The following is a 22,302-nucleotide window of genomic DNA, read 5'->3' on the forward strand; positions in this document are numbered from 1 at the left end:
CTGCTAAAAGCTGCGGAAGGCGTGCAGAGGCCTCGTGTATCATTTCGCGCGTACGCTCTCGTTCGAGATCGAGTAAAGCCTCCGACTTCGACTTCCGCTTCGAACCTTGTGTTGTTGTGTTCTTCTTCAAATCCTTCTTGCGGACCTTGAGGTGAGGTCGTATCTTCAAGTATACGAGTGGAATCGCTCTCAACGACGCGGCGAGATCGTTCTGGGAGCCAAGGGGAGTCAGTTAACACGGACTACAACCCTCGCGTGTCGGGGGGCATGATTGTCAGGCTCTACATACCATCCACGACATCCAAGAGTCGCTGCTGTTCTTGACAGTAAGAGACAAGCGCAGGTATCGGAGGCGCGGCGCAGCGTCTGCGACCTCCCGCCAGAACGAGGCCGGATCCTCTCCGACCGACAGGAACAGGTCAGCGCCCACGGGAGAGATAGTGCGGAAGACAGAGATCAGTTCCGGGGCGAGGTTCAGCGAGGTTCGGGCGGCGATCTTCAAGTAGTCGGCGGGCGGCGAGAGGGCATCGAGGAAGGGGCTCAAGGTGGAGATGGTGTTGAATTCGAGGCGACGTACGGGAGGCCAGGGACGGGGAGGTTCATTCCATGTCTCGGTAGTTTCCTCCTCCCATGCCTCTCTCTGCAGGTGAGATGTAACCGATATCTGCTGCAGGTTCGGCGCAAGGGCGACGAGATCCACAGCAAGAAGCGAGACGTCGCGGAACGTGAGGTTCCGGAGTGATGGCAATGTTGGAGAGTCGCTGCTGTATAGCCTTCGTGGCAGGAACGCGTCGATATCGAGGGTGTGCAGGTGTGGGAGAGATGCAAGGATATTGATGTAGGGATCGTATGAGTGATGCCACCCGTGCCACTCCCGGTCTACGAACCCGAGTGACAGTTTGCGTAAGCTCTGGGGAAGCGAGGCGCACACCGGCAGGACAGCGTCGCACAGATGATCAATGCTGAGCTCGGCCAACCTGGACATCGCTCGCAAGGCGCGTGCGATGGCAGCGCAGACGCTTCCGTCAATTTGGGAGATGAAGTACCCATGAAGTACGAGGCGACGAATCTTGAGGGTTTGATCCAGCAGTTCCGTGAGCGGATCTGTTATTGCAGCTTTGATTCGTGGAGGATAGTTTAACATACTGGAAAGGACGATTTCCAGGTCGAAGATGTGTCGAGCACGTGGGGAAGATGTGGAGACCACGTAGGAGTGTAGCCGTGCGAGCTCCTTCATCGATCGACATTCGACCACTGCAAATACTCTGTCGATCGCTAGACCATGCAGACGTCTGGATGTGAGGGCGATGGAGAGCGCGTCCCTCCCGTGTAGGTGAGCGAAGATGTCCGAGAGTATGTCATCGTTCAGATCTAAAAGCTTCATTGAAGTAATTGCCATGCCAAGCTATCATACCTCCGAGTCAGGATGCCTTACACGAACAGACTCAGGGATAGGACACATACAATGGCATGCTCGAGTTGGCGGCCTGTCACGGTCAGTGTTCTGTCGGGAGAGGAGTTAAAGTGAAGCTGCAAAGTCCCGCCCAGCCCTGGTTGACTTATGGACTTGTCTAGGAGAATGTGTTGAGTGGACGAGTGAGAGGGACGTGTGAACCGTCTGAGGTGCGGCGAGCTATGGGCGTCTAGACGGAGCGGCCTTTAGCGCCTACCACATGTGTCCGTCTCTCCAATCCCCCATCCTCTTCTCCACGTTCCTGTGAGTGTTCATCTGCACTTCTGGCTACATAAAGTACGATACTGACAGTTATACTCTCTGTACAGACAATGAATCTGTCGACTCGATCGCCAATTGCCCCAGACAATGACACCGTCTACACACTCCTACTCGCTCTATGTCCCCATCTTCCTGGGGGTAGGATTACTGTTCCCCCGCGTCTCCAGATGCCATTCCCCGGCCATAAGATGAGGCTTGCAGACTTGCTTGATGCCGTTGCTAGCCTCTGCGCTCTCCAAGATGGTTGCGACTGCGCGGCAGTTGCACTCAGCAACCTTCCAGATGGTGCACAGCTATTCATATCAACTAGCCCCACACGCCCTCCACGTCTCCTCAAACAGCAGATGAACGTCTGGCTGGACCTCTTGCAAAAGGCGGTGGCTGAGAATGAAGCCATACCGCCGGTTTCTTCGGCAAAACAAGGCTCCGATATGCTCACGCCCGCTCAGGCGGCCCTAGTCAGAGCAGTGTACTGGCCTTCATATGCCAAGTTTCGAGTCATCGCACTCGCGGCTGACACGGCAAACGATCCCCGGAGACTACTTACGGCAGTGGACGAGTACTTGGCAACTCCGAGTCCCGAGCCGTTACCCTGGGAGGATCGAATTCGAACGCTCCGTTCGCACGTCGACTCAATTGTTCAACTCGCCGAGCGTGTTCCCAGCCTCGACCATAGCACGTTCACGATTCTACTTGAGGCAGGGCAGTTTTTATGGAAAATCCTCATAGACGCAGAATTTCTCAAGTGGATAGAGAAGCTTCGTACGTCACATGCCGTTTATATTGTGCTTAGACCACGACTTCATACCAGTGCGATATCGTGACAACAGGATATAATGCCGAAGAGATCATACGGAGGTGCTCGCTCCTATACGTCATCTTCAGGATGCTGCTCGCCCAGACGTTATCCAAGCATCGTATACTGTTCGCGAATCGGCCTACGGTTCAGTGGACCAGACCCTCTTCGGTCCAGAAGTTCGTGGCTGACATGTCCGAACGTAGCCTCGAACAGCATTGGAGGAGTTGTCGTTGGAAGCTCAATGCGAAAGTCGCGAGCGCCACCGTGATTCGGAAGTTGCAGAATACCCCACCCCCAGGCTTCACTCAGCACGGGTTGTTGTATATGCACGAGCACGCGGAGACTCACTGCGAGGCGGCGCTCGTAGCGCAGCTGCAAGCCGATGGTGTCGTCGTGGATCCGTATATAGCGTCCAGCAGGAATCCGTGCTATTGCTGCAGGAAGTACATCGAAGCCATCAACAGCCAGGCCGATCCCCAGCCTTCAGAGGGGGTCCTATTCGAGTTAAACTATGCTCGATTATATTTTTCTTGCCTGGAGCTCCCCTGGACGATGCCGACAGCCACGAGCCCGGCCGTCAGGCAAGCGTTTTGTGACGCTCTTGCAAGAGAGTTGGCACCGTATCTCTAGTAGTCCAAGGCGAAGGGTGCCGGGGCCACATGGTGACGTTTTCCGATATCGTGGACCGCATTATGGTGAGTGCGCTTTGTCGCGCAGCCCTCCCCGGCTCATCACGCTGATGACATGTCAACTCGAACACGGCGACTCCAGGCTAGCTGGCTGATGTACTGTAGAAATGGGATCGAACCGATGTGATATGTGATAGAAGGTTTCTGAGGAGAAATATGTACCTATTGACGTGTTGCGGACTACAAGCTGGAGCCGGTGGGGACGGACCAACCTGTCGACGTTTGATCTGGTTTGGCATTCGGATAGGGCAACGCGTGTATAAACTGGATATACATACATATATATCAAGTGTGCGTATGGGCTTCCGACACCTCGCGACTCGCGGGTCGTGATCGTGGTCCGTCCCATTCTGCCTGCACCGAGTCCGACGTAGAGACCTGCGCATTGAACATCGCATCGATCTGCGTGTGCTAGTTCACCGCGGCCGAGGCGCGTACCGCCTCAATGTGCACCCGAACCGTAGTGATGCACGCCGAGGTAGACAACTCAGAAGTGCGCTCGATGTCAGCGTGGACGATCGCGCGATAGAAGAGGTCGAGATCGAGGCTGTGCACTGATGGTTTGGGCAATGAAAGCCGTACCTCGCTCTAGCCTGCGCGGCGATGTCTCTGGCACAAGGAAGCGAGGATGAGCCGGACTTGGAATCACGGTGTAGATAGATTGAAAGCACACCGAACGGCTCCTCAGCCTCCTCGCCGGTTGCAATGAGGCTGATGAGGTATATGAGTGCGGAAAAGTTGACGCTGAGTGTTCCCGACTTCATCTCGAGATCGGCAACCCTGGTGACCTCAGTCTGGCGGCGAAACGGCCCGTCAGCACCGTATTGTGGATCAGATAGAACAAATGCACACCTCGTATCTGGCCTTGAAATTCTTGCGACTGCGCTGCGGCGCCTGAATGCCATCCGATGAAGGCGTTACAGGCGTCGACGGCGAGTTCTCGCCTTTCCTTGCGCGCAAGACTCCGCTCCACGTCTTCTTCGAGAACCTTGAGCTGCTGTGCAGCATTAAGATCGAGTTAGGTACAATATACCACACAGCAATACCCACCTTGCGGAGTTGCTCCGTCTCCGAGAACGAGAGCTTGCTCTCGGACTCGAGCACCTGTAAGCAAAGGGAGCTATAGGCACTTTTGAGGCCGGTGATCTCATCCCGAGCGACGGAGAGATCATGTTGGGAGGACGGAGCAGCGGGCATCTTGAGCTCATTCCCGTTGACGGAGCCTTCGCGGTTGAGCAAGTTCTTGCGGATGGTATCCAACTTGGGGGTGTGTTCGTCGGCAAGAGCCCGCAGGTCCTCGACGATAGCACGCTCGTCCGCAAGCTCAGCCTGCGTTCGCTTCAGCGGTTGTTGGCTCGAAGCTGATAGACAAGTCAGTGTCATGTCGAACTAGGCATATTGATGGGATCGGAAGCTTACCGTCTCCCTCAGGTCTTCCTGGTGCGAGTGGAGCTTGTCCTCGAGGGGACGCACGTTACCGCCGGATGACTGCGCCTTGGACTGCGCGAGGTGTTGCTTGAGCTCCGCAATCTCCTCCTGGAACCGTGCACGCTCGCCCGCGGAGTCAGCACGTTGAGCTTGTCGGAAGAGGCGTTCGTGGCGACCGCAGCCAGTCAAGGTCCTGTACCGCATAGTGAATCTGATGAGCCACTAATAATTCACGATATTCGGACAACAGAGCACTCACAGCAATTCCGCTCGTGCGTTCTCGAGCGCAACGGTTTTCTCCCGGATAGTCTTCTCGAGCTCCTCGATACAAAAACATGCGCTCTCCTCCGATTTGCGTACAAGGTCGGTCTCCTTCCGTCCGTCTCCTGCTCCTTGCACCGCTTGATATGGTCGTGCACTGCGGCATCCTCGCGCTCGTTCGTCGCGCGGGTGTCCTCGATGGATGTCATCTTCGAGGGTGGCAACCCGCTTCTGCAGACGCCGCACTTGCTCCCGGAGCATCTCGTTGTCGAACTTTATAGCGGACGAAGCCTGTCGGAAGACAGCACTGGGGGACAAAGGATGCGCCTGCGGACAACGTCCTGCAGCTCCAAGATGGCACTGGCATGCACACACTCCAGGTGCGGCGGACTCGGTGCTCGTCTACAGATCCTGCCGCCCTGCGCAAAGAACATGTCACTACTGAGCAACTGGCACGGGCAGGGCGTGGCGGAACTCACCTGGCGCGTCCTCTGTCTACGCTATCGTCAGCCTACCACCTCGGGAATCCGATCCGCGTCGTCGCCTCGACCTCGCCCTCTTCCCCGCTCAATCGCGCAGTCTCGGTCTTGCGAACCCCAGATATGCGGGGTGCGCGCGACATCATCGATGACGTTCACGAGAGGAATAACGTCTGAGCGAACACCACCAGAGATACCCTGATTCGCGGCCTGGCAGCCTGAGGGCCGGCACGGGTTGGTGCTCACGTTCGCCAGCGTCGATCGAGACGGATGGGAGGGAGGACAGGGAGGACAGGATCTCGGGGTGAAGGGTTGCGCAGGGAAGCGACTTCGGATAACCCTACCGTCTGTTGCGTTCTCCAGAGACCGCCTTGATAAACGTGCTGTACTGGCGGTACTACCACTAGTAGATAGTCATTAGTCAGTAGGAAGCCGACGTTGTTGCGCGGCAACGGACCTCGTGCAGCAGTTTCACGACGGGGTAGAGGTCCTGACAGTAAACTCCTATCTCGCCTGTCGGAGCAGAGGCATAGGGTGCACTGAGGTCCGAGTAGCCATGGATGCCGCTGATATTATGCTTGATGGCGGTTGAAGATGAATCTATGCAAGTATGAGTACGTTCCTGTGCCCTCCCCTTGAAGTTCGTACAACATGACCTGTTCTTCAACCGAGTCAAGTGCGATACGCATCTCTGCTCGACTTGCTACCTAAACGTCAGCCTCTGGAATCACCCTGTCGGCGTTCAGTTGGGGTCGAAGACATCTTGAATGAGACATGTATTCGAGCTTTGGACAGTGCGCACGCCGATCGCGCGAGCGGCGAGATGTGACCTGGCACTAGGGCCTTGCGAATACCGGACATACCTAGGCAGAAATACTTGTCAGAGGTGCACAACGATGAGCAGGCTAGTGAGCCGGCAGCCAGACTCACAAAATTGTGGTTTAACTTTAAGTGGACGTTGCGGTTCAAGCGGGAGGAGGCGTCTAGCGCATGTGCTCAGATTTGTCTTACTCTTCCACTACCCTATCAATCGCGTGGACCCTGACAGACTCGCAACATCCCAACCGTCCTTAAGATTCTACTGCTCAAGGACTTACGTAGCATATATCTCCAACGTTGCGATGATATCGACTTTCAGTGGGTAACTGCGTCGTATTCTTGAGGATGAGCTCTTGAGGCTTGGGGGCCCGCTCGGTACGCTATACTCACTACTCGCTGACCGGCTCTCCTTGTCTTGATTGCGACCCAAGGTCACTCTTAGCAATCATAAGCCCTGCAGCTCTGAAATGGAAGCCCGGAATCCTGAGAGAGGCCAACACGCGTCCAGCTCGAAGGCCATGACCCATGCCGCCGCGCCGCGCGTCCACAAACACGGCTACTGTAAGCACTACCACCATTCAATATTCCCCTCCCTCGAGTCTATCCACCATCACAACACTACAACCATCCCCTGACGTGGTCGCGCGATGACCAGCGCGGCAGCCACCGTCGCTCTACGCGTCCCGCGTTCCCTGCGCATCATCGCCCTCCCGCTCACCCGCGCCCCGCACCACTTCACGTACTACCACTTCGTCAATCCCCCAGCAGAAGGGGGCAAGAACGCTGACTCGCTGACGAACCGCGCTGTTGCGAAGGCGTTGGATGTGTGGGCTGGGTTTGGGAAGGCCGATGAGGGGTCATGGAAGGTGAGTACTACTCCAAGTCTTGGTTTCCCGGCCCCCCTCCGCTGCATCCGTCTTCGCCCACTATGTCGGTCTTTAGTTTTCGCGCTTGTTTTTGCGTATTGATTTTCACTGACGGATGCGTTCTGCAGCGGAGAGCATTCCTCTATGGGGAACGCATAGCAGACCGCCTCGACTTCGAAGAGCTCGCCCTCCGCTCGCTCGATCCCTCCCTCGGTCCCAAGCTCTCGAGCATCATCCCCCGCACCCGCACAAAACCTCACGACACCCCAACGGTACGTGCTTTCCCAACTCCGCGTCGACGCAGCCTGAACTCCCCTACGCGCACACCAGACCAAGTTACTCTACCCGCCCTCCGCACTCGACTCTCCCATCGAGCACCTGCACACGCTCCTCTCTTCGCGCGGGCCCCGCCACAGGAAAGGCCTCTACACCTGGCTCGCGGTCACCCCGCTCACCTTCCCGCTCAAGCTCATCCGTACGTCTCGCTCTCTTTTCGGTCTTCCTTCTGCACCTCGCTATTCGCACGGCAACGCGAAGCACGCTGACGCACCGGTCTCCACCTGCAGCAATCATCCCGAACTTCCCGTTCTTCTTCTGCGCGTGGCGCGCATGGTCGCACTACCGCGGTACGTCCCTCGCTCCTTGTGCGTACATGTGTCTATATTTACACTCAACAGCATACTCCGCATCCTCGTACCTCGACGCGCTCCTGAAGCGCGGCGCGATCCAGCCCGCCCCGAGCCCGCAGCTCGACGCCATCTACGCCAAGTACGCCCCCGCAGCCTCGCGCTCGGAAGCACACGCACGCCCCGACTCACAAGCACACTCAAACTCGGACACGGACACGGACACGGGCGGGCTCCTCTTGACGAGAAACGCGGTGCCAGAGCTCCAGCAGGCACTCCAGGCCGAGCTCGGCGACTTCGAGGAGAGCACGAGCTTCGCGGCGGGCATGTATAGAGCGCTGGAGCAGGCGCGGGTGCGGGTTGAGAAGAGCGGGAAGCCGTCGTAGGTATGAGGGGCATGGTTGGTCACCCGTCCGTGCTCGATGGGTCTGAGTAAAACCTGGATGACGACTGGGACTCTATGCACTTGACGTGAGCAAAGTTTTGCGCTATGTCTTTGTTGCGTTGTGCACTGACCTCCTCTTCTGTGCTTTGTGCCTCTAGGTGTCCGTGTACATAGCATACCCGACTTGCTTAGAATAATACCTCTCTGCTCACCGTATCACCAGCTGCAACGCCGCACTCGTCGCCCGGGGCTGCAACCTCTCGTCTCGCCGGCCATTCCATTGCTCCCCAAGGCCCAATCCACGGTCCACCTCGTTCGTTCCATACCATGTGGCCCAGAAAATGGCCAAGTCTCTCCTCGGAGGTGAGTAATACGGTATACCTATTTCCGGGCTGTAAGTTTGCGCGTTTGCAACGCCGACCGGGATGGCACCGCACGGATGAAGCACCCGTGACCCAACAAAAGCTTTTGCTTTGAACGTTCTCGCTGAACCCGAGCCGATGTCGCGCTATCCGTTGTACTCGAGCACATATGTCCGAGTGACCGAGTCTCGAGTCGAGTCGAACGCGGCCATCCCTCAGCCTGCTATCCTCATCCATCCGTCCCACAAGCAGATCCGGAGAAGGTCGGGCTGGGCTGAGCGAAGTGAGTTGACGCGGTCGACGGTCGAGGATCATGGGCCAAGCAACCAGCGCTGTACTAACGCTTCGCAGCCTGATGCTCTCACTCATCCGAGTCGCTGTCGCTGTCGCGTAGAGTGTTGAACGACCCTCTTCTTCTGCGCATGTCGCGCTATCGCTGTATGCCCGGGTCTCGCGTTTCATGTAATAGACCCAAAGAGCGGGTGAAAGCTAGGAAATAGCCTGGACCCAGGGAAGAGACGCTGCTCTGTATGGCTGAACTTGCCAAGGCTTTGCGAACCCGAACGCGTGCGTGTCCACGGAGGAAAACTGTAACTTGGGGCAGACCTGATGGCAAAAGCACGGCTGATAGGTTCATAGCTGCCCCGGTGAGGCTCGAACTCACGACCTTCCGATTGAAGTAGACCTGCGAACCTGGTGTAACAGTCGGACGCTGTAACCAACTCAGCCACGGGGCACACGTAGAATAGGCATTTATACATAACATGTATCTCCCTCCTTGCTTGCCAGCGGTATGTAGGCAATCCGAGTCCAACTCGCCGCTCTCGATTCTCTCGTCTCGCCGCCTTTCTCTTCATCCCATCTCCAGTACAGTAAGTTCCCTCTCCGTTGCGCAGACAAACCCGGACGCTACCGCAGCGCGACATACATCCACGTAAGTATCGCTCCGCGACGACACTCCGCGCTCCGGCCACTGCAACTCCGCTGCACGTACACCAATGTCTTTGGCCTTCAAGCCTTCAAGCTCCAGTAGCATGGAGAGCAGTCGAACTATGCCCATTCGTGAGCCTGTCACGGACTCTCGCACAACGAGGGAAGTCTGCGCATCCGTCCGTCCGTCCGTCCGTCCGTCCGTCCGCATCCATCTTCTGTCCGTCTGCTGCATGTCCGACTCAAGCTCGTTCACCCCTCCTTCCATCTGCACATCTGCACGTCTGCCTTTTTTCCCGTCTACTCACCTGCCCATCTTTTCCTCTCCCCGTCTCCCTGTCCACTTGCTGGCCTACTCAAGTACGTCCTGCTGACTACTCTTTTGCTCGCTCAAGCGCATCTCCTTGTCCGCCCGTCCGGACCAATCACCTCTTTGCTGCTCCAGAGGTCGCGCGCATGTGTGCCGACGCGGACACCGTCGCGAAGGACTCTGTCAATGTCTAATCTGGCCGCGGACATGGAGAGCAGGCCCAGCGAGACCGATCATGGAGGTGCGCAAGCCCACAATTCGTCGGCCAGTCCCTGCCAGTCCTTGGCCTCATACTTGCTGCTCGTCTAGTGCTCTTGCTGAATGCCTTGAGTCGACCCATGAGACTGCCTACGCTGGGCGTACTCGGCGTCTCCGGGGCGGGTGTCGAGAGCGCAGCCGGCTTGCCTCCCCATCCCGAGAAGTCGTCTGGCGTGGGTGCAGTTGAAGCCGAGACCAACGATCGCCTCGTGCGCAGGGAGAAGTGGTCGCTCGTGGACGTGCCCGAAGGCGGGCCAGATAGCATCTCAGCCTTGTGCACCTCTCTGCTTCCACGAGGCAGAGGTGTCGCTTCTGTGGTGCTCGATGACAGAGGGATGAGAGACAAAGCGGAGTCGCGGAGGCCACCGTGTAGCGGGATCATGGGCATCATGAGCGAGGTGCGAGAGATCGAAGGGGAGACTGGTCACTGCAGGAAGCATGTTGGGAGATAAGATGATGGTTGCGCTGCGGGGTCGCGCGGCGCGCAGAGACGCCTGACGAGGAGCAGTGTCGAGGATTTGGAGTCGAGCTGGCAACGTTGATGTCGATGCATGTTGGCACACTACCGCGCTTGGGGACGGTGTGGCGAGGACGAGTAGTGTCCATTGTGCTCGCGGTCGTGGGCGCGACGAGCGGCTTGGCGCTGTTCTTCGCGAATGAAGCCATAGAAGAGCCTTCGCAGGACCCAAACGCTGATGTTCACTAGCATAGGACATCAGTAACAAGCGAAGCGGCATGCAAAGCCTCACTCACATCGTACTTCCTCACTGAACTGCCTCTCTGGACCGTACCCAGCCTCGTCCGTGTAGATCAACGCCTCGAGGCACTTCTTATTCAGATGCACAGTCAGGACACCTGTCTTCGTATCGACGACCACTTCTCCGTCCTCCTATCGTCCGCACTCCCACCCACCCCACTCAGGCCCTGGACACTCCCACAGAAGCGCGCTGCTGCAATCTCCTTGCACGGGAACCGACCGAAGCATACTGCACGGACAACGTCTCATGGCGACCTCTCGACAGTGAGCGCATGCGTGCGGTCGTTCGGCAGCACACAGAAGACGAGTTCGTGTCCGATTGCAGCCGCAGGGGGGATCGCGTCGGCAGCGACCTCCTCACGTCATACATACACAGCCCGTGACCGCGGGGTCGCCTGGACAATCATGCTCTCTTCGGGGCGCGTGTACGAGTGGATCGTATTGCTCCGTGTGAGGCTCCGCGAAGCGGTCGAGTACGATGTCGCGTCTGCAGCGAGCATCTCGCCGAATCTGGCGTGCTTGGGCGATGTCCGGCGGACGGAGCTCTCGAGGGGGATACCGTACCAGGTCTGCTCGCCCTCGAGGCCAGGGCCGATCTCAAGGTCAGCAATGGCGGTGCCAGTCATGACGTGAGTGAGATGCGATGCGCCTGGGATGTTAGAGTGCTCCCTTCCCGGATGACAGACGTTGACCGCATTGGCGACTTCGCACGGGAGCCAGAGAGGTCGAGCGAGTCGGGCTTCCGCTGCATGTAGTAGTCCCGTGCAGACTCGATGGGGGGCGGAGATGAGACTGGACTATCAGAGGTACCCTCTGCACTGAGCGCGGCGGCTCGTACAGTTCGCCGTGCCCGAACCTGACAGCGCTTGATGCTAGGGCTTTCCGAAACCGTCCAGAGGATCTTGCTGTCCATAGCGACGATGTTGTTCATACTTTCTGAACCAAAGGTGCCTGCTACGTCTGGTCCAGAGTCCTAGCAGAGAACCACACACTCGCCCTCGGATACGTCTGCGCAGCTCTCCACTTCGACCTTGCACACCAAGCCTTTGGTCTACCGTCGGATGAAGCTGATACGACTAGAACGTCCTATTAGCCATGCACACCAGTAGAGAACGGATGCACGCACGGGTTTGATTGATATATCGTTGATCCAGTCGAGGTGCATCTGGACGGCTTGGCAGACGGCGTCGTTGGTGGTTGAGACTGGGGAAGAGAACCGGTAAGCTCACAGAGACACGACAGTCCGGATGGAAACGACACAATACTGATACATCAACATACAGGATAGGGTGCTCCGATGTGTGCGAGTCATGGACTGGATCACATCAGGCAGAGTCGAGGAGCGTCCTCGTTCATATGCTCACACCGTATCCTCTCATCTCGACTCAGCACGAACAAGGTCGTGGTAATTGAACATGCAACGCAACGTAGATCTGGGAGAGGAACGCCTCGGTGGATACGTGCGGATGATTACGCCAAGAGCCGGAGGACGATGTACAATGTTGCTCGGACGTTCTCCGGCGCAGGAACTGATTGTGCAGAATCGCAGAGACATGTGGTGGATGAGACGTACCTTGAGAGCACGACAAGCGTTCATGTCCATCTCCCACTGCTCCTCGTAGGGCATCGCGCTGTCTCGGGGTATCTTGCGCCGCGCCTTGCCTGTGACCCTCCTCCTCCTCGATGATGTTGTCTGCCCAGGTCTTCATGTCTTCCCAGCGCCGCAAACTCTACACAGTCTCTCCGTATCGCTGCGCGCAACGCTTCGCGGGGATGCCCAAGTCCCAGGAGCTAGCGAGTCCATCGCGCTTTGCGACCGCCGGCGTACAAGATCCTTTCGGGCGAGGCGCGGCCGACGAGCTGCGTCGACGTGTCGAGAGAAAGACATGAGATCCCCAGTCGATGTCGAGAATGCTGTTACCACCGAGGCGTCGCGGACGGAGGAGTGACGGTGTGCAGCGGCGAGGGATGCCGCGAGGAGGAAGCTGCGGGTCGGGAGGTGGATGAATCACATACGATACTACTCGGCGCTGCGCTGGCGACATCGAGCTCGACGTCCAGAGTAGTCTCTTCGCCGTTCGAGGTGACGAGCAAGCACATGCTGCACAGTCACGGGCGTTTGCGGGTGCGACTCGGATGCTGCCTTCGCGCTTCGCTTCATCTTCCGCTCACTCACCACCATGTCTGACTCTGTCTGTCTTTACCATCATTACCGTCGTTATACACGCTCTGGCTCAAGCTGACTGGACTCTAACCTTGAGAACAAATGGCGTGAGATCGGTGCCCACCCCGAACAAGGACAATATCCCGTCGCACTTGGCGTCGGCATCTTCGAACAACCTGTTCAGCTTCGCCGATGTGAGGCTGTATAATTTATTGAACTTTGTCAAAAGCTGACAACATGCGCACACAGTACTTGATTGCTATCTGGGACGCCATCCCTCGGGCTAGACACACCGTTCTTTCCATGTCCAAGCTATGTCCATCGAGGTCAACGTGAACCGTGCGCGGTGCCGTGAAGTCTCCGTTCAGATGGACGATGCATAGAGAAGGATACAGGAGAGGAAGAGGACGGATTCGAGGAATACGCGATGCGTGGAGTAAGTCCCTCTCGAACACCATCACCCTTGGTCCAGGTCCATAATCAACTATCTACATAGCCAAGCAAAATGTGGATGCCCCGTGCTCAGTTCTTTCGAAAGTGGGATGATTATCCGTCGGATGACGAGCCAAAGCTACCCTCTGCATCATGCTCTCCGTTTCCGTCCTCATCTCGCGTACGTACTCTCTCGGTGGGTCCTATCGCATCCATCGCTGAACATTGACAATTACCCCGTCCCACTCTAGCATACCATTGCCCGCTTTTTTAGAGACATTACCTGTACGCTCCTCTGGACCTATTTGTAATGTTTCAGCTGCAACCACGGCGCCTTTCCTCGCGATACTGTCATCGCGTACCACGAACCGTGCTCAGACACTCGTAGGTCGAAGTGTCGAAGTGGTTGTCGGCAGTGGGGACGAAAGTTCTGCGTTCACAGAAGCAATTGTTCCTACTTTCCGCAGTGATCTTCGGTCTGAAGCCTTCGATAGCGGCCTCGCTACCTCAACTACACCACTCGGTCACTCGAGCCTCGTTGCACACATCTCCAGTCTCCCCCTCATCGTCAGGTGCAGGCTCGATCTTCATTTCGTGGTGAACGTGTTGAGGTTCTGTCAAGCTATACTCCTCGCGCTGCGGATACGGTCACCCGCATTGTGCACGGTGAGCTTCCATCCCGATCTGACATAGAAGATCACCATACGTGTGTATCCGTGTCTTGGCCAGCTATATATGGGTCACCTCTGCTCAATTCGCCGAAACTCCCATTCCTCGTCTTTTCCCAAGACCCTCCTATTATGATGGCAGACTACAGGCCCTCTATTGTTACCGACGTACAACACTCTGTCGAGGCAATCAATGCGGTTTTCCTCGTGCTACAGAGGGACCACCCGCTCTCCAGCGACATACTGGACATCAATTACTCTCAAGACATTGTCGAACAATTCTTTGCGTCAAGTGAGAGCATTGTTCAGGCATGCACCTTCATCCCCTCCCGACTTTAGCCTCATCGTTCCTGACACTTTGTCTACCAGAGCCTCCAGGCCGCATCACTTACCACGTCCAATTGGCTGCAGGAGACGGGCGATTCCATCTCTCAGAACCTCAGCGAGGCTGGCCAGGTCGAAAGGTCTATCGGAGACACGACCGCTAGCCTTGGAGAGGCCGACGCACGTACCCGAGAAACTCGGGACCGCATCCATGTTCTTGAAGAGACTATCCGCCATGGAGAAGAGAGCCTATCTTCCGCTCAACAGGCGTTGTGGAAAGCTGAAGACAAGCTGGAAAATGAGAGGGCGGCTCGGAACATCGTTCGCGCCGGCGTAAGTCTTGTGTCTTTCTCACCTTCACAGTACTGAATGCAAATGACACTATAGGCCATTATAACCTTCTTCTTCGCACCCATCCTTTCCTTTGCTCTTGCATCTATCGATATCCTTGCTTTGCAGGAAGCCGTGGACAACCGCAAAGCCGCCATATCTACCATCAATTCTCAGCTTGCGGAGTCCCACTCTCAACTACAGTCCCAGCGCGAGTCCCTTGCCCGCGAGCACACCGAAACTGTTCGCCTCGGTGCTACTATTTCCGAACTGAAGCAACGTGCCGAGTGCCTGTCAGCGGAGAAGCAGAGGCTGGAGGTCACACGCAGAGACCTCGCGGAGCTGTCCACGCGCATCAATGACTGCCTCTACACAGTCAATGCGGCGTTGAGCAGCTCGAAGTCGATCTCGACCATGTTGTCGATGCGCAACGTTGTGTCGGGTATACAAGGCGTCATTGATGCTCTCGGAACCAATGCGATGTTCGAGGGGCCACTCGCCCAGCTGGACGATGCTGCGTTCGGAGCCTTGGACAGGCGCGTGGCTGCTATACGACGCCGGCGCCGCCACATCGTGGTGTAGCTCAGGGACTATGTTGCTTCGCGTCGCAATCACGTCTCACATGGAGTGTTCTCTTCGGCAGTACATACTGTGTCCGCTTGGCTCATGTTCACGTACATGCATATCCAACGAGGTTTATGTGGTCTGGCTGCTGAACCTAATACTGGTCTGGACCTAGTCCCGGCTCCAGACGTTCACAGCTCTCTCACCTGCGCTCAAACCCTTCGCTAACGCTTGGCAGGAGGAGGTGTTGGAGGGAGGAGCCAATCAGAACGCTGGACAAACCTTGAAATTTCGCACCAGAAAGAATTTGAGCCCCAAATGCACCAGACGTTCCGGAGCGAGGCACGAGCGGAAAGAACGGATGGGGACAAGACTAGTCTGGACCACAATGTCACACTTCTTATTGAACTTAGTACCAGCCCTGGGCCTCGACATGCCCTTTAAACCCCGTCAACTCTCCACAGCCCCGACGTTCCTACAATCTGCAGAGAGTATGGCTTCAGCTCAGGCATTCGACGACATGCTAGCAGAGACCCAGTCCGGAGCAGACGAAGTGCGAGACTCTGCGCTTAGGTGAGTACCACTCGAATACGTGTAAATGTTTGACTGAAGAATATAAAGGGTTTCGTATGCCTTTCCTAGTGCTGATGTTCTCGTACCAGCTCCTATGGCCGTCTCCGTCTTGGGTTAGCCATTAAGCACTCTCTCGTGATCCTGCTTGTTCATGAGTTATCCCTAGGACAACTCACGCTCTTAGCGACGGCAACTGACTTCAAGCTGGTGAAACCGGCCACGGGGTTCAAACACGTTCGCTACCCGGACAGTTTTCGCGCAACGATCATGCAGCTCGTCAACTCGGGGTGCCTCGCACTCAATCAGTCCTTCGTCAACTTCGACGAGATCAACAAACGTTGTGCCGCTGTTCGACCAGGCGTCAACAACATCGTCCAGCTTCTCGTTGGACACGAGGAAAACACCCCGCGCCAAAACGAGCTGGCGATCGAGCGTCATCTTCCCAACCAAATCGCTTCTCTCAGCAAGACAGTGCAGGCGTGCCTCGAAAAGGCCAAGGAGACCGATCAAGTATTCAGTCAGTTGTTGGAGCTGACGATGGAAATCCACGAGTCGTGTACGGCTACTCAAGGTGCCTACTTTCCTATGCTTGCATGTACTCGCATTTCTGACCACCTGGAAGGGGATAACGAAGATCGCGTTCTCGAGGCCAACGTACGCAAGAAGTGGCTTGAGCAAGAGAAGAGTGCAGTAGAGGACATGAAGCAGATCAGTGCTGAGGCGCTGAAAGGGGCTCGGGACGACTTCGCCAATGTCCAGCATCAATTCAACAAGGCAGCCAACTCCATGCCTAGTCGTACGTTAACTACATCTTTGGTCTCTCAGCATGCTGACGCCGAATAGCCGGGAAAATTGCTCTCCTTGGATTTGCCGATGTAGCTCAAGTACGCTCTTTCCTATCGCACGCCCTCTTGAAACCCGGGATCCCTGTCACTGACCCTTGATTATCGACAGTGTTTCCTAAGCCTCTTCTCGAGGTCCTCTGCACCGTCTTCGAGCCCCATCGGCACTACTGCCCACTCTGAACCCTCCGTTAATGCGTCAGATGCCCGTGATCCGGGATATCAGAAGGGATCTCGTCTACGCCTCTACGCGGAACGGCTGGATACCCTTCTGACAGCAGGGAAGAATGGCTCCCCGGACTGGAGCGCTATCAAATCTAGTGGGGAGGATGGTAGTATTGCAGTGCGCGTCGGGCTCGAGCAGATCCACCAGAGCATCGAGCGCGACCACAAGCATGCTAAAACAGCCACATCCCGGGCACTGAATCTGTCCAAGAAAGGCGAGGAGGTTCGTACACACTCACAACACTAGTACATCGTACTCACAACTACGTTGAATGCCAGTTCGCGCGAAGGTTGCAATCGATGGTTCCCCCAGGAATTCGAAGCGATATCGCCCAGCTCTCGGCTCAAGTCTCCGCATGGCGAGAAGATGTGCTCGCGTTCGCAGTTGAAGCAGACATGAAGCTCGGTAATTCCCAGATGCGCTCGAACGCATTCATCCCACACCCCGACTATGCTTCCATGACCGGAAGCAGCGCGCAGCTTGCAGTCCGCAGTGCTCAGTACAATTTGAACGTCATGCAAGCGCAGCTCAACGCGAGCAGGGAGAACTGCAGAGCCGCCTCGGACAAGCTCATGGAGGTCAGTGGTCAACTTGGGAACATCTTGGCTCAGATAGCCGGGCTCGACGTGCGAAAGCAGAATGTGAGTGCTCGTGCAAATTCAGAAATGCTCCTTCTGAGATGCTCACCGCTGCCTTCGTCTAACGTCACAGTGGGAGGCGATCATGGAGATACTGCTCAAAGCGATCGATTTCCTGTGCGAGCTGAAGAAGTACTTGAACAACCTTGTTCACTTCTTCGATGCTGTCAACAACCTCGTGTCCATCACGCTCAGAGAGACCGCGGACCAGTTCATCCAAATCGTCAAGGACGCGACAGCAATCGAGTCCGAGCCGGGAAAGGAATCCCGCAGGGTCGGCGGGGGCGTATCCTTGGACGCATGGGCTCGCCAGGTAACCGTCAAGTCGCTCTTCGTCATGCATCTTCTTATGCTCAATCGTATTGCTAGGCAATCTACAACCACGCTCTTTCTACAGCAAAGATCAGCCGAGTCGTCGAGAACATCAGTGGTGTGAGCCTCGCACGGGACTTCCTTGATAAGGGTTATTCGCTCACCCTAAATACTTTTAGATGTACGTCACTCTGTATGACGGCAACGTCCACCCTGGCGTAAACATGCTCCTCGGCATGGGCAAGCTTGTCGGATCAAATAATCCGCAGGAAGTCGCAGACGCAGGCCAGAAAATCCAGGACTGGGCGAAGGAGGCGAGCGAGAAGATCGTGAAACTTGTGTCCGAGGTACGTCAACGCAACAATTGTAACTATTGGACTGTGCACAAAGTATATTCTGACGCTCTATATCACAGAGGATGCACGAGAACGAACGGGACATAGAGAACCGCATCCGGCAGGTGGAGAAGTCGCTCGGAAATATTCTGCCGCGCTCCTCCAGGATGGAAGAAATCGTTCATCGTGTAGAGGCGTCGCAGGTCCGAGAGGTTGCTGAAGAGATGGATAACGCCACCAAGAAGAACCCAGTATACGGGCGGAAGACGAAATTGTTCGTGTAATCATAGTCGACGAGTCATATGCTCCTCGTCCTTCGATCCTCTATCGTGTACGATATTTTACCTCCCGCGACGGATTGTGTACTTGATTTGTCTATGCTCATATGCCCTCAACTGTATGGTATACTACATTCTCAGGCGAGGCTTCTTCGAAACTCATGATCCTGCAAATCGGGAAGCCGTTCATAGCTTTGCTGAACGCGTCGTTCCTCTTGTACCACATATCTCTGGTATCAGTATCCACTTCTCTACTACGAAACCGGTACACCGAACACGAGCTAACCGAACACGAACGTACAAATGGGCGACCGCGAAAGCATAGCACAGTACACAGCAACAAATTATTATGTATCTCTTCTGTCTCGCTCCGAGCCTTCTCCCTTCCCCTCGCCCTCCTCGTCATCCTCCGCACATCACTGACACATCTCCACCCGCGTCCGCGTCTGCGTCCACACCCGGCCCCTAGCTCGCCGTGCCTTCATCCTCGCCATCCCACTCCGACAGATGCAGCCCGAGCTCGCGCACGCTCGACACCGCGATCAGCAGCGGATGGTTCGGATCCAGCGTCCGGAGGACCTTCGCCATCTCCTCAAGCGCAAAGTCTTCCATCTCCTCCACGAGCATGGCCTCCTCCTTGTCCTCCGCAAGGTGCGCCGCGCGCGCCTTGCGCTTGTCCGCGAGCGACTGCAGCTGGCGCTTCGTCACCTCGAGCAGCCCGGCGTGCAGCTCGGGGGCGAATGCCTGCGGGCCGCCGATGACGAGCATGCTGTGGAGGAAGCACTTAAAGAGCGACGCGAGGAAGGACGCGTCGGACTCGGTCCTGATGCAGTTGATGATCTGCGAGAACGTCGTGGTGACCATCTGCTGGGTGAGCGTGCCGCTCGTGCGGGAAGGAAGAGGACGGGGATGAGCCTGCACTGCGCAAAAGTCGTGTCAGCTCGAGAGACGACGAGGAGAACGTCGACGGGTGCAGGCCGGGCAGCGCGAGCTCCAGCACTTGAGCGACGTGTGGCCCGAAACGCGCATTGAGCGTCGATGCGTGGATAAGCAGCATCTCGAACGCCTGGCACTTTGTCTCATATCGAGATGTCGGCTTTCGAGCTCGCGACGCAGAGGAGCGGGGCATGACCACGGGCAGGTATGGCTCGAACTCCTCGCCGAGAGCCTGGCAGACCTTCGCCCAAGTCGCGATGAGGAAGTGACTAAGCATCGTGTCGTTCGGATCAGCAGGGCTATCTGCAGGCGAATGGGAGGTCAGACATACAGCATTACACATTGACGCGCGACGTACTTTCTATCCGCATGAGCAGCTCAACGAATGTTCTTGAGTCGGGCCGGAAGACGTCACGGCCAACCGCAATGGCTGTAGTGCGATGAGCATACGGACAAGAAGCACCTCGCGAAAAGAGACGCGTACCGAAAAGAGACGCGTACCGAAAAGAGACGCGTACCGATGAGACCCGCGCACTCCATCGCCTTCACGCGCAGCTTTCTATACTCCGGTCCATTGGCGTTCTGCATAACGTTCAGCAACAACGGCATGATCGACGCATAGCGCTACCTCGCAGCGTCAGCATCCTCTGCCCATCGTTCGCACACGAGGAAAGAACACAGCTTGACGAACGTCGCCTCGCTCGCATCCACAACCATCGCGAGCGTCGTGATGACCTGCTCCTGCACATACCGCTTCGGCTGCTTCGACGCGTCCGTCGCCGCCGGGTTCAGCAGCTTCAGCAGCTGCTCGACGATCGAGTCCAGGTACGGGATCAGCGTGTCGCGCTCCACGCCCTCGCAGAAGTTGATCAGCGCCGCCGCCGCGTGTGCGTGCACTCTGCAACATCGTCGGTCAGCCAGGGAGAGAGACGCAGGAAGGAGAGAGACGTCTGACGCACCGGGCTTCTGGAGCCTCGAGCGCGGGTATGAGCGCCGCAAAGATCGGCCGTGGAACTTTTCCTGTACGACTTCCTGCACAGGCCGTCAGCCGAGCTCAGAGGCTATCTTCAGAAGTCGATTCGTACCTCGAGATCTGTGCAGAGCTGTCCACTGTGAACACAGACGTCAGATGAGCGCGTGCAGAAGACGTCCACAGTGGAGACCTACATGCACTGGCACGCAGCGTACCGCACGCGCGGATGTGGGTCGCTGAACGCGGGTATGACGAGGCTGCAGGAGAGGTGAGCGACGTGCCGTACAACGAGGCGGGGCCGACGCACTCGACGACTTACTGAGTTCGCCCTGCATGACCTTGCTCGTGCCCTCCGCGATCGACGCGATCGCCATGAGCCCCGCATACCGCAGCCGCCAGTCGTGGCTTGCGAGCATAGCGGGGATGAACGTGAACGCAGGCGGGAGGACAGCCTGCCCGCCGAGCGCGCACGCGATGCGGTCGAGCGAGTGCTCGTACGTGTGCGGGTACGAGTCGTCCGTCGGGTCTTCTGCCGGGTCCGCCTCTAACCACGCCTCGGTGTCGTCCTCTGGGATCTCGCCCATGCCCTCCAAGCAACCACGCACGACGATCTCCACCCATGCTGGTTCGCTCCTCAGCATCCCGGGCTTGCTCTCGCTGAGGGTGGTCATGAACTCCAGCGCGGTCTTCCGCACTTCGTCGTCCTCGCCCGTCGGATGTTCGTGCTTTGCGCCACTGATGGGAACGTCCAAAACGAGCAGAGAGCAAGTGAAGGCAGCGGGATGAGAGAGTTGCTGAGGCAACAGGCGTGGAGGATAGAGAGCGCGCGGTGCCCCCCTCCCCCCAGAAGCAGTCCCGGCTCTATTCTCCTTGAGAGGCCCAAACTGGTCTGTGGTACCTGAAACTCAGAGGGACGCATTCTGAACAGACGGAGGTCGATCGCCAAAGTAGGTGCAGCGGGGAGCTTCCGGAGGACACGGCCGGGGGGCAGGTGGTGAGAGGTGGCTCAGAGTGGCTGGGTTGATGAAGAAGACTCGTCTACCAGAGGGATGCAGAGAGCTTCAAGGCGCGTCTAGCACGCAGGTGAGGAGACCGTACGTGTACTGTATGTGCGCCCAGTTCCATGGTGAGCGACGACGGTGACGACTATGACACGAGGGCAGGTGTCAGTCCGAGCAGGCGGCCCAGCTAGAGAGACATCTGACCTGATGTCGTGGCAGGTTGCGCGTAGCTCCCGAAGACTGTCTGCGAAAGCGATCGAGGTGCGCTAGAGTGGGGCAGAGCAAGTGCGAATGAGCAATGATGGGCGTGAGAGGACCAGCCGAGGGAGCACCGGAAACGCAAACCAAGACATAGAGAGGTCAACTTTTGAGATGAGAGAACAGGACGGACTCATCGAATAACGTGTGTAGTCCACACGACGTCCTGCTCCCACAGGGTCTGAGCACTCCTGCGGCCGACCGCGGACTCGGGGATGGGGGCGAATAGTACTTATACCATTGTGAGAGGAACTTACTGGTTGCCGTATCTCTCCGCGTTATCTCCTCTATCCTTCTCGTGCCGTGCATTCCCCCACCTAGACGGATGGCAGGCATCCACCTCAAATAGAACTGGCGGTATCGAGGAGGCGGTGGGAGGCGTCCTGAAGCTAGTGTCGTTCCAGAGGGCCATTGAGAAATGTATGCACACGTCGTTAGCTCTCAGCAATGTTTGAAACATTACACAGACTTACATAGGTGAGCCAGATGCATACTCGAAGACGTCGATGCCTGCAAGGGGAGATCGTCCTCGTTGGTACCGATCTCACAGCTTGTCCTCGATATGAGAGAGCCTCAGCCAGAGCGTACATGGCGGATGTAGTAGTAGCACGCACGGACATAGTCACTGTCAGACATGGTGGTGAGCGAGTAAGAGGTGCCGTCCGGGTGAAGCGCGAGGGCGCGAAATGCGCGGCCGCGCGGCGCCTCTTCCTCTCCAACTATGCAGACATCCGCGACGGAGGC

General features: G+C 56.9%; 9 protein-coding genes and 1 non-coding gene across 10 annotated transcripts; 5 read left to right on the forward strand and 5 right to left on the reverse strand.

Annotated features, from left to right (window-relative positions):
• Window positions 1-1,702: 1,702 nt before the first annotated feature.
• On the forward strand, window positions 1,703-2,497 carry L226DRAFT_561958 (uncharacterized protein; the record flags this gene model as incomplete). The annotated part of the gene is made up of 2 exons (XM_067683475.1): window positions 1,703-1,717; window positions 1,783-2,497. A coding segment is annotated over exon 2 (711 nt), but the record flags the coding sequence as incomplete, so codon positions are not given.
• A 124-nt stretch (window positions 2,498-2,621) lies between these two features.
• On the forward strand, window positions 2,622-3,422 carry L226DRAFT_512168 (uncharacterized protein; the record flags this gene model as incomplete). The annotated part of the gene is made up of 2 exons (XM_067678328.1): window positions 2,622-3,229; window positions 3,306-3,422. One exon carries the CDS (start codon window positions 2,622-2,624, stop codon window positions 3,162-3,164), a length of 543 nt encoding a protein of 180 aa, XP_067532873.1. The 3' UTR covers window positions 3,165-3,229; window positions 3,306-3,422.
• Window positions 3,423-3,634: 212 nt separating this feature from the next.
• On the reverse strand, window positions 3,635-5,173 carry L226DRAFT_573347 (uncharacterized protein; the record flags this gene model as incomplete). Its single annotated transcript, XM_067684836.1, has 6 exons — window positions 3,635-3,777; window positions 3,897-4,017; window positions 4,074-4,217; window positions 4,274-4,552; window positions 4,643-4,844; window positions 4,911-5,173. 6 exons carry the CDS (start codon window positions 5,171-5,173, stop codon window positions 3,635-3,637), a joined length of 1,152 nt encoding a protein of 383 aa, XP_067532874.1.
• Window positions 5,174-6,598: 1,425 nt separating this feature from the next.
• On the forward strand, window positions 6,599-8,302 carry L226DRAFT_615005 (uncharacterized protein). The gene is made up of 6 exons (XM_067686713.1): window positions 6,599-7,076; window positions 7,205-7,348; window positions 7,407-7,551; window positions 7,643-7,702; window positions 7,754-8,173; window positions 8,246-8,302. The coding sequence occupies exons 1-5, from the start codon at window positions 6,858-6,860 to the stop codon at window positions 8,086-8,088; spliced, it is 903 nt and encodes a 300-aa protein (XP_067532875.1). The 5' UTR covers window positions 6,599-6,857; the 3' UTR covers window positions 8,089-8,173; window positions 8,246-8,302.
• Window positions 8,303-9,088: 786 nt separating this feature from the next.
• Window positions 9,089-9,186, reverse strand: L226DRAFT_t189. The gene has a single exon. It is a non-coding gene; the product is annotated as a tRNA-Asn (tRNA).
• Window positions 9,187-9,922: 736 nt separating this feature from the next.
• Window positions 9,923-10,335, reverse strand: L226DRAFT_573349 (uncharacterized protein; the record flags this gene model as incomplete). Its single annotated transcript, XM_067684837.1, has 2 exons — window positions 9,923-9,994; window positions 10,042-10,335. The coding sequence occupies 2 exons, from the start codon at window positions 10,333-10,335 to the stop codon at window positions 9,923-9,925; spliced, it is 366 nt and encodes a 121-aa protein (XP_067532876.1).
• Window positions 10,336-10,509: 174 nt separating this feature from the next.
• L226DRAFT_573350 (uncharacterized protein) lies at window positions 10,510-12,331 on the reverse strand (the record flags this gene model as incomplete). Its single annotated transcript, XM_067684838.1, has 5 exons — window positions 10,510-10,649; window positions 10,701-10,776; window positions 11,073-11,353; window positions 11,416-11,677; window positions 12,278-12,331. 5 exons carry the CDS (start codon window positions 12,329-12,331, stop codon window positions 10,510-10,512), a joined length of 813 nt encoding a protein of 270 aa, XP_067532877.1.
• A 1,772-nt stretch (window positions 12,332-14,103) lies between these two features.
• Window positions 14,104-15,204, forward strand: L226DRAFT_547039 (uncharacterized protein; the record flags this gene model as incomplete). The annotated part of the gene is made up of 3 exons (XM_067682466.1): window positions 14,104-14,277; window positions 14,338-14,625; window positions 14,680-15,204. The coding sequence occupies 3 exons, from the start codon at window positions 14,104-14,106 to the stop codon at window positions 15,202-15,204; spliced, it is 987 nt and encodes a 328-aa protein (XP_067532878.1).
• A 475-nt stretch (window positions 15,205-15,679) lies between these two features.
• L226DRAFT_490578 (uncharacterized protein) lies at window positions 15,680-18,375 on the forward strand (the record flags this gene model as incomplete). The annotated part of the gene is made up of 11 exons (XM_067677323.1): window positions 15,680-15,759; window positions 15,808-15,872; window positions 15,926-16,330; window positions 16,382-16,555; window positions 16,603-16,643; window positions 16,714-17,049; window positions 17,106-17,468; window positions 17,539-17,778; window positions 17,835-17,897; window positions 17,957-18,124; window positions 18,193-18,375. Coding segments are annotated over 11 exons (2,118 nt in total), but the record flags the coding sequence as incomplete, so codon positions are not given.
• Window positions 18,376-18,855: 480 nt separating this feature from the next.
• L226DRAFT_573353 (ARM repeat-containing protein) lies at window positions 18,856-22,194 on the reverse strand (the record flags this gene model as incomplete). The annotated part of the gene is made up of 10 exons (XM_067684839.1): window positions 18,856-19,305; window positions 19,391-19,629; window positions 19,685-19,756; window positions 19,845-19,950; window positions 19,993-20,224; window positions 20,286-20,354; window positions 20,412-20,436; window positions 20,494-20,556; window positions 20,619-21,093; window positions 22,147-22,194. 10 exons carry the CDS (start codon window positions 22,192-22,194, stop codon window positions 18,856-18,858), a joined length of 1,779 nt encoding a protein of 592 aa, XP_067532880.1.
• Between the last annotated feature and the right edge of the window lie 108 nt (window positions 22,195-22,302).

The sequence above is a fragment of the Lentinus tigrinus genome (assembly GCF_003813185.1).
Source record: "Lentinus tigrinus ALCF2SS1-7 unplaced genomic scaffold L226scaffold_24, whole genome shotgun sequence".
Lineage (NCBI taxonomy): Eukaryota > Fungi > Basidiomycota > Agaricomycetes > Polyporales > Polyporaceae > Lentinus > Lentinus tigrinus.

Excerpts from the sequence above, each read along its gene's own strand:
- L226DRAFT_615005 (XM_067686713.1), top strand. The coding sequence starts at position 6,858 with ATGACCAGCGCGGCAGCCACCGTCGCTCTACGCGTCCCGCGTTCCCTG. Across the intron at positions 7,349-7,406 it reads AACCTCACGACACCCCAACG|ACCAAGTTACTCTACCCGCC; the intron begins GTACGTGCTTTC and ends CGCGCACACCAG. Across the intron at positions 7,703-7,753 it reads CGCATGGTCGCACTACCGCG|CATACTCCGCATCCTCGTAC; the intron begins GTACGTCCCTCG and ends TACACTCAACAG.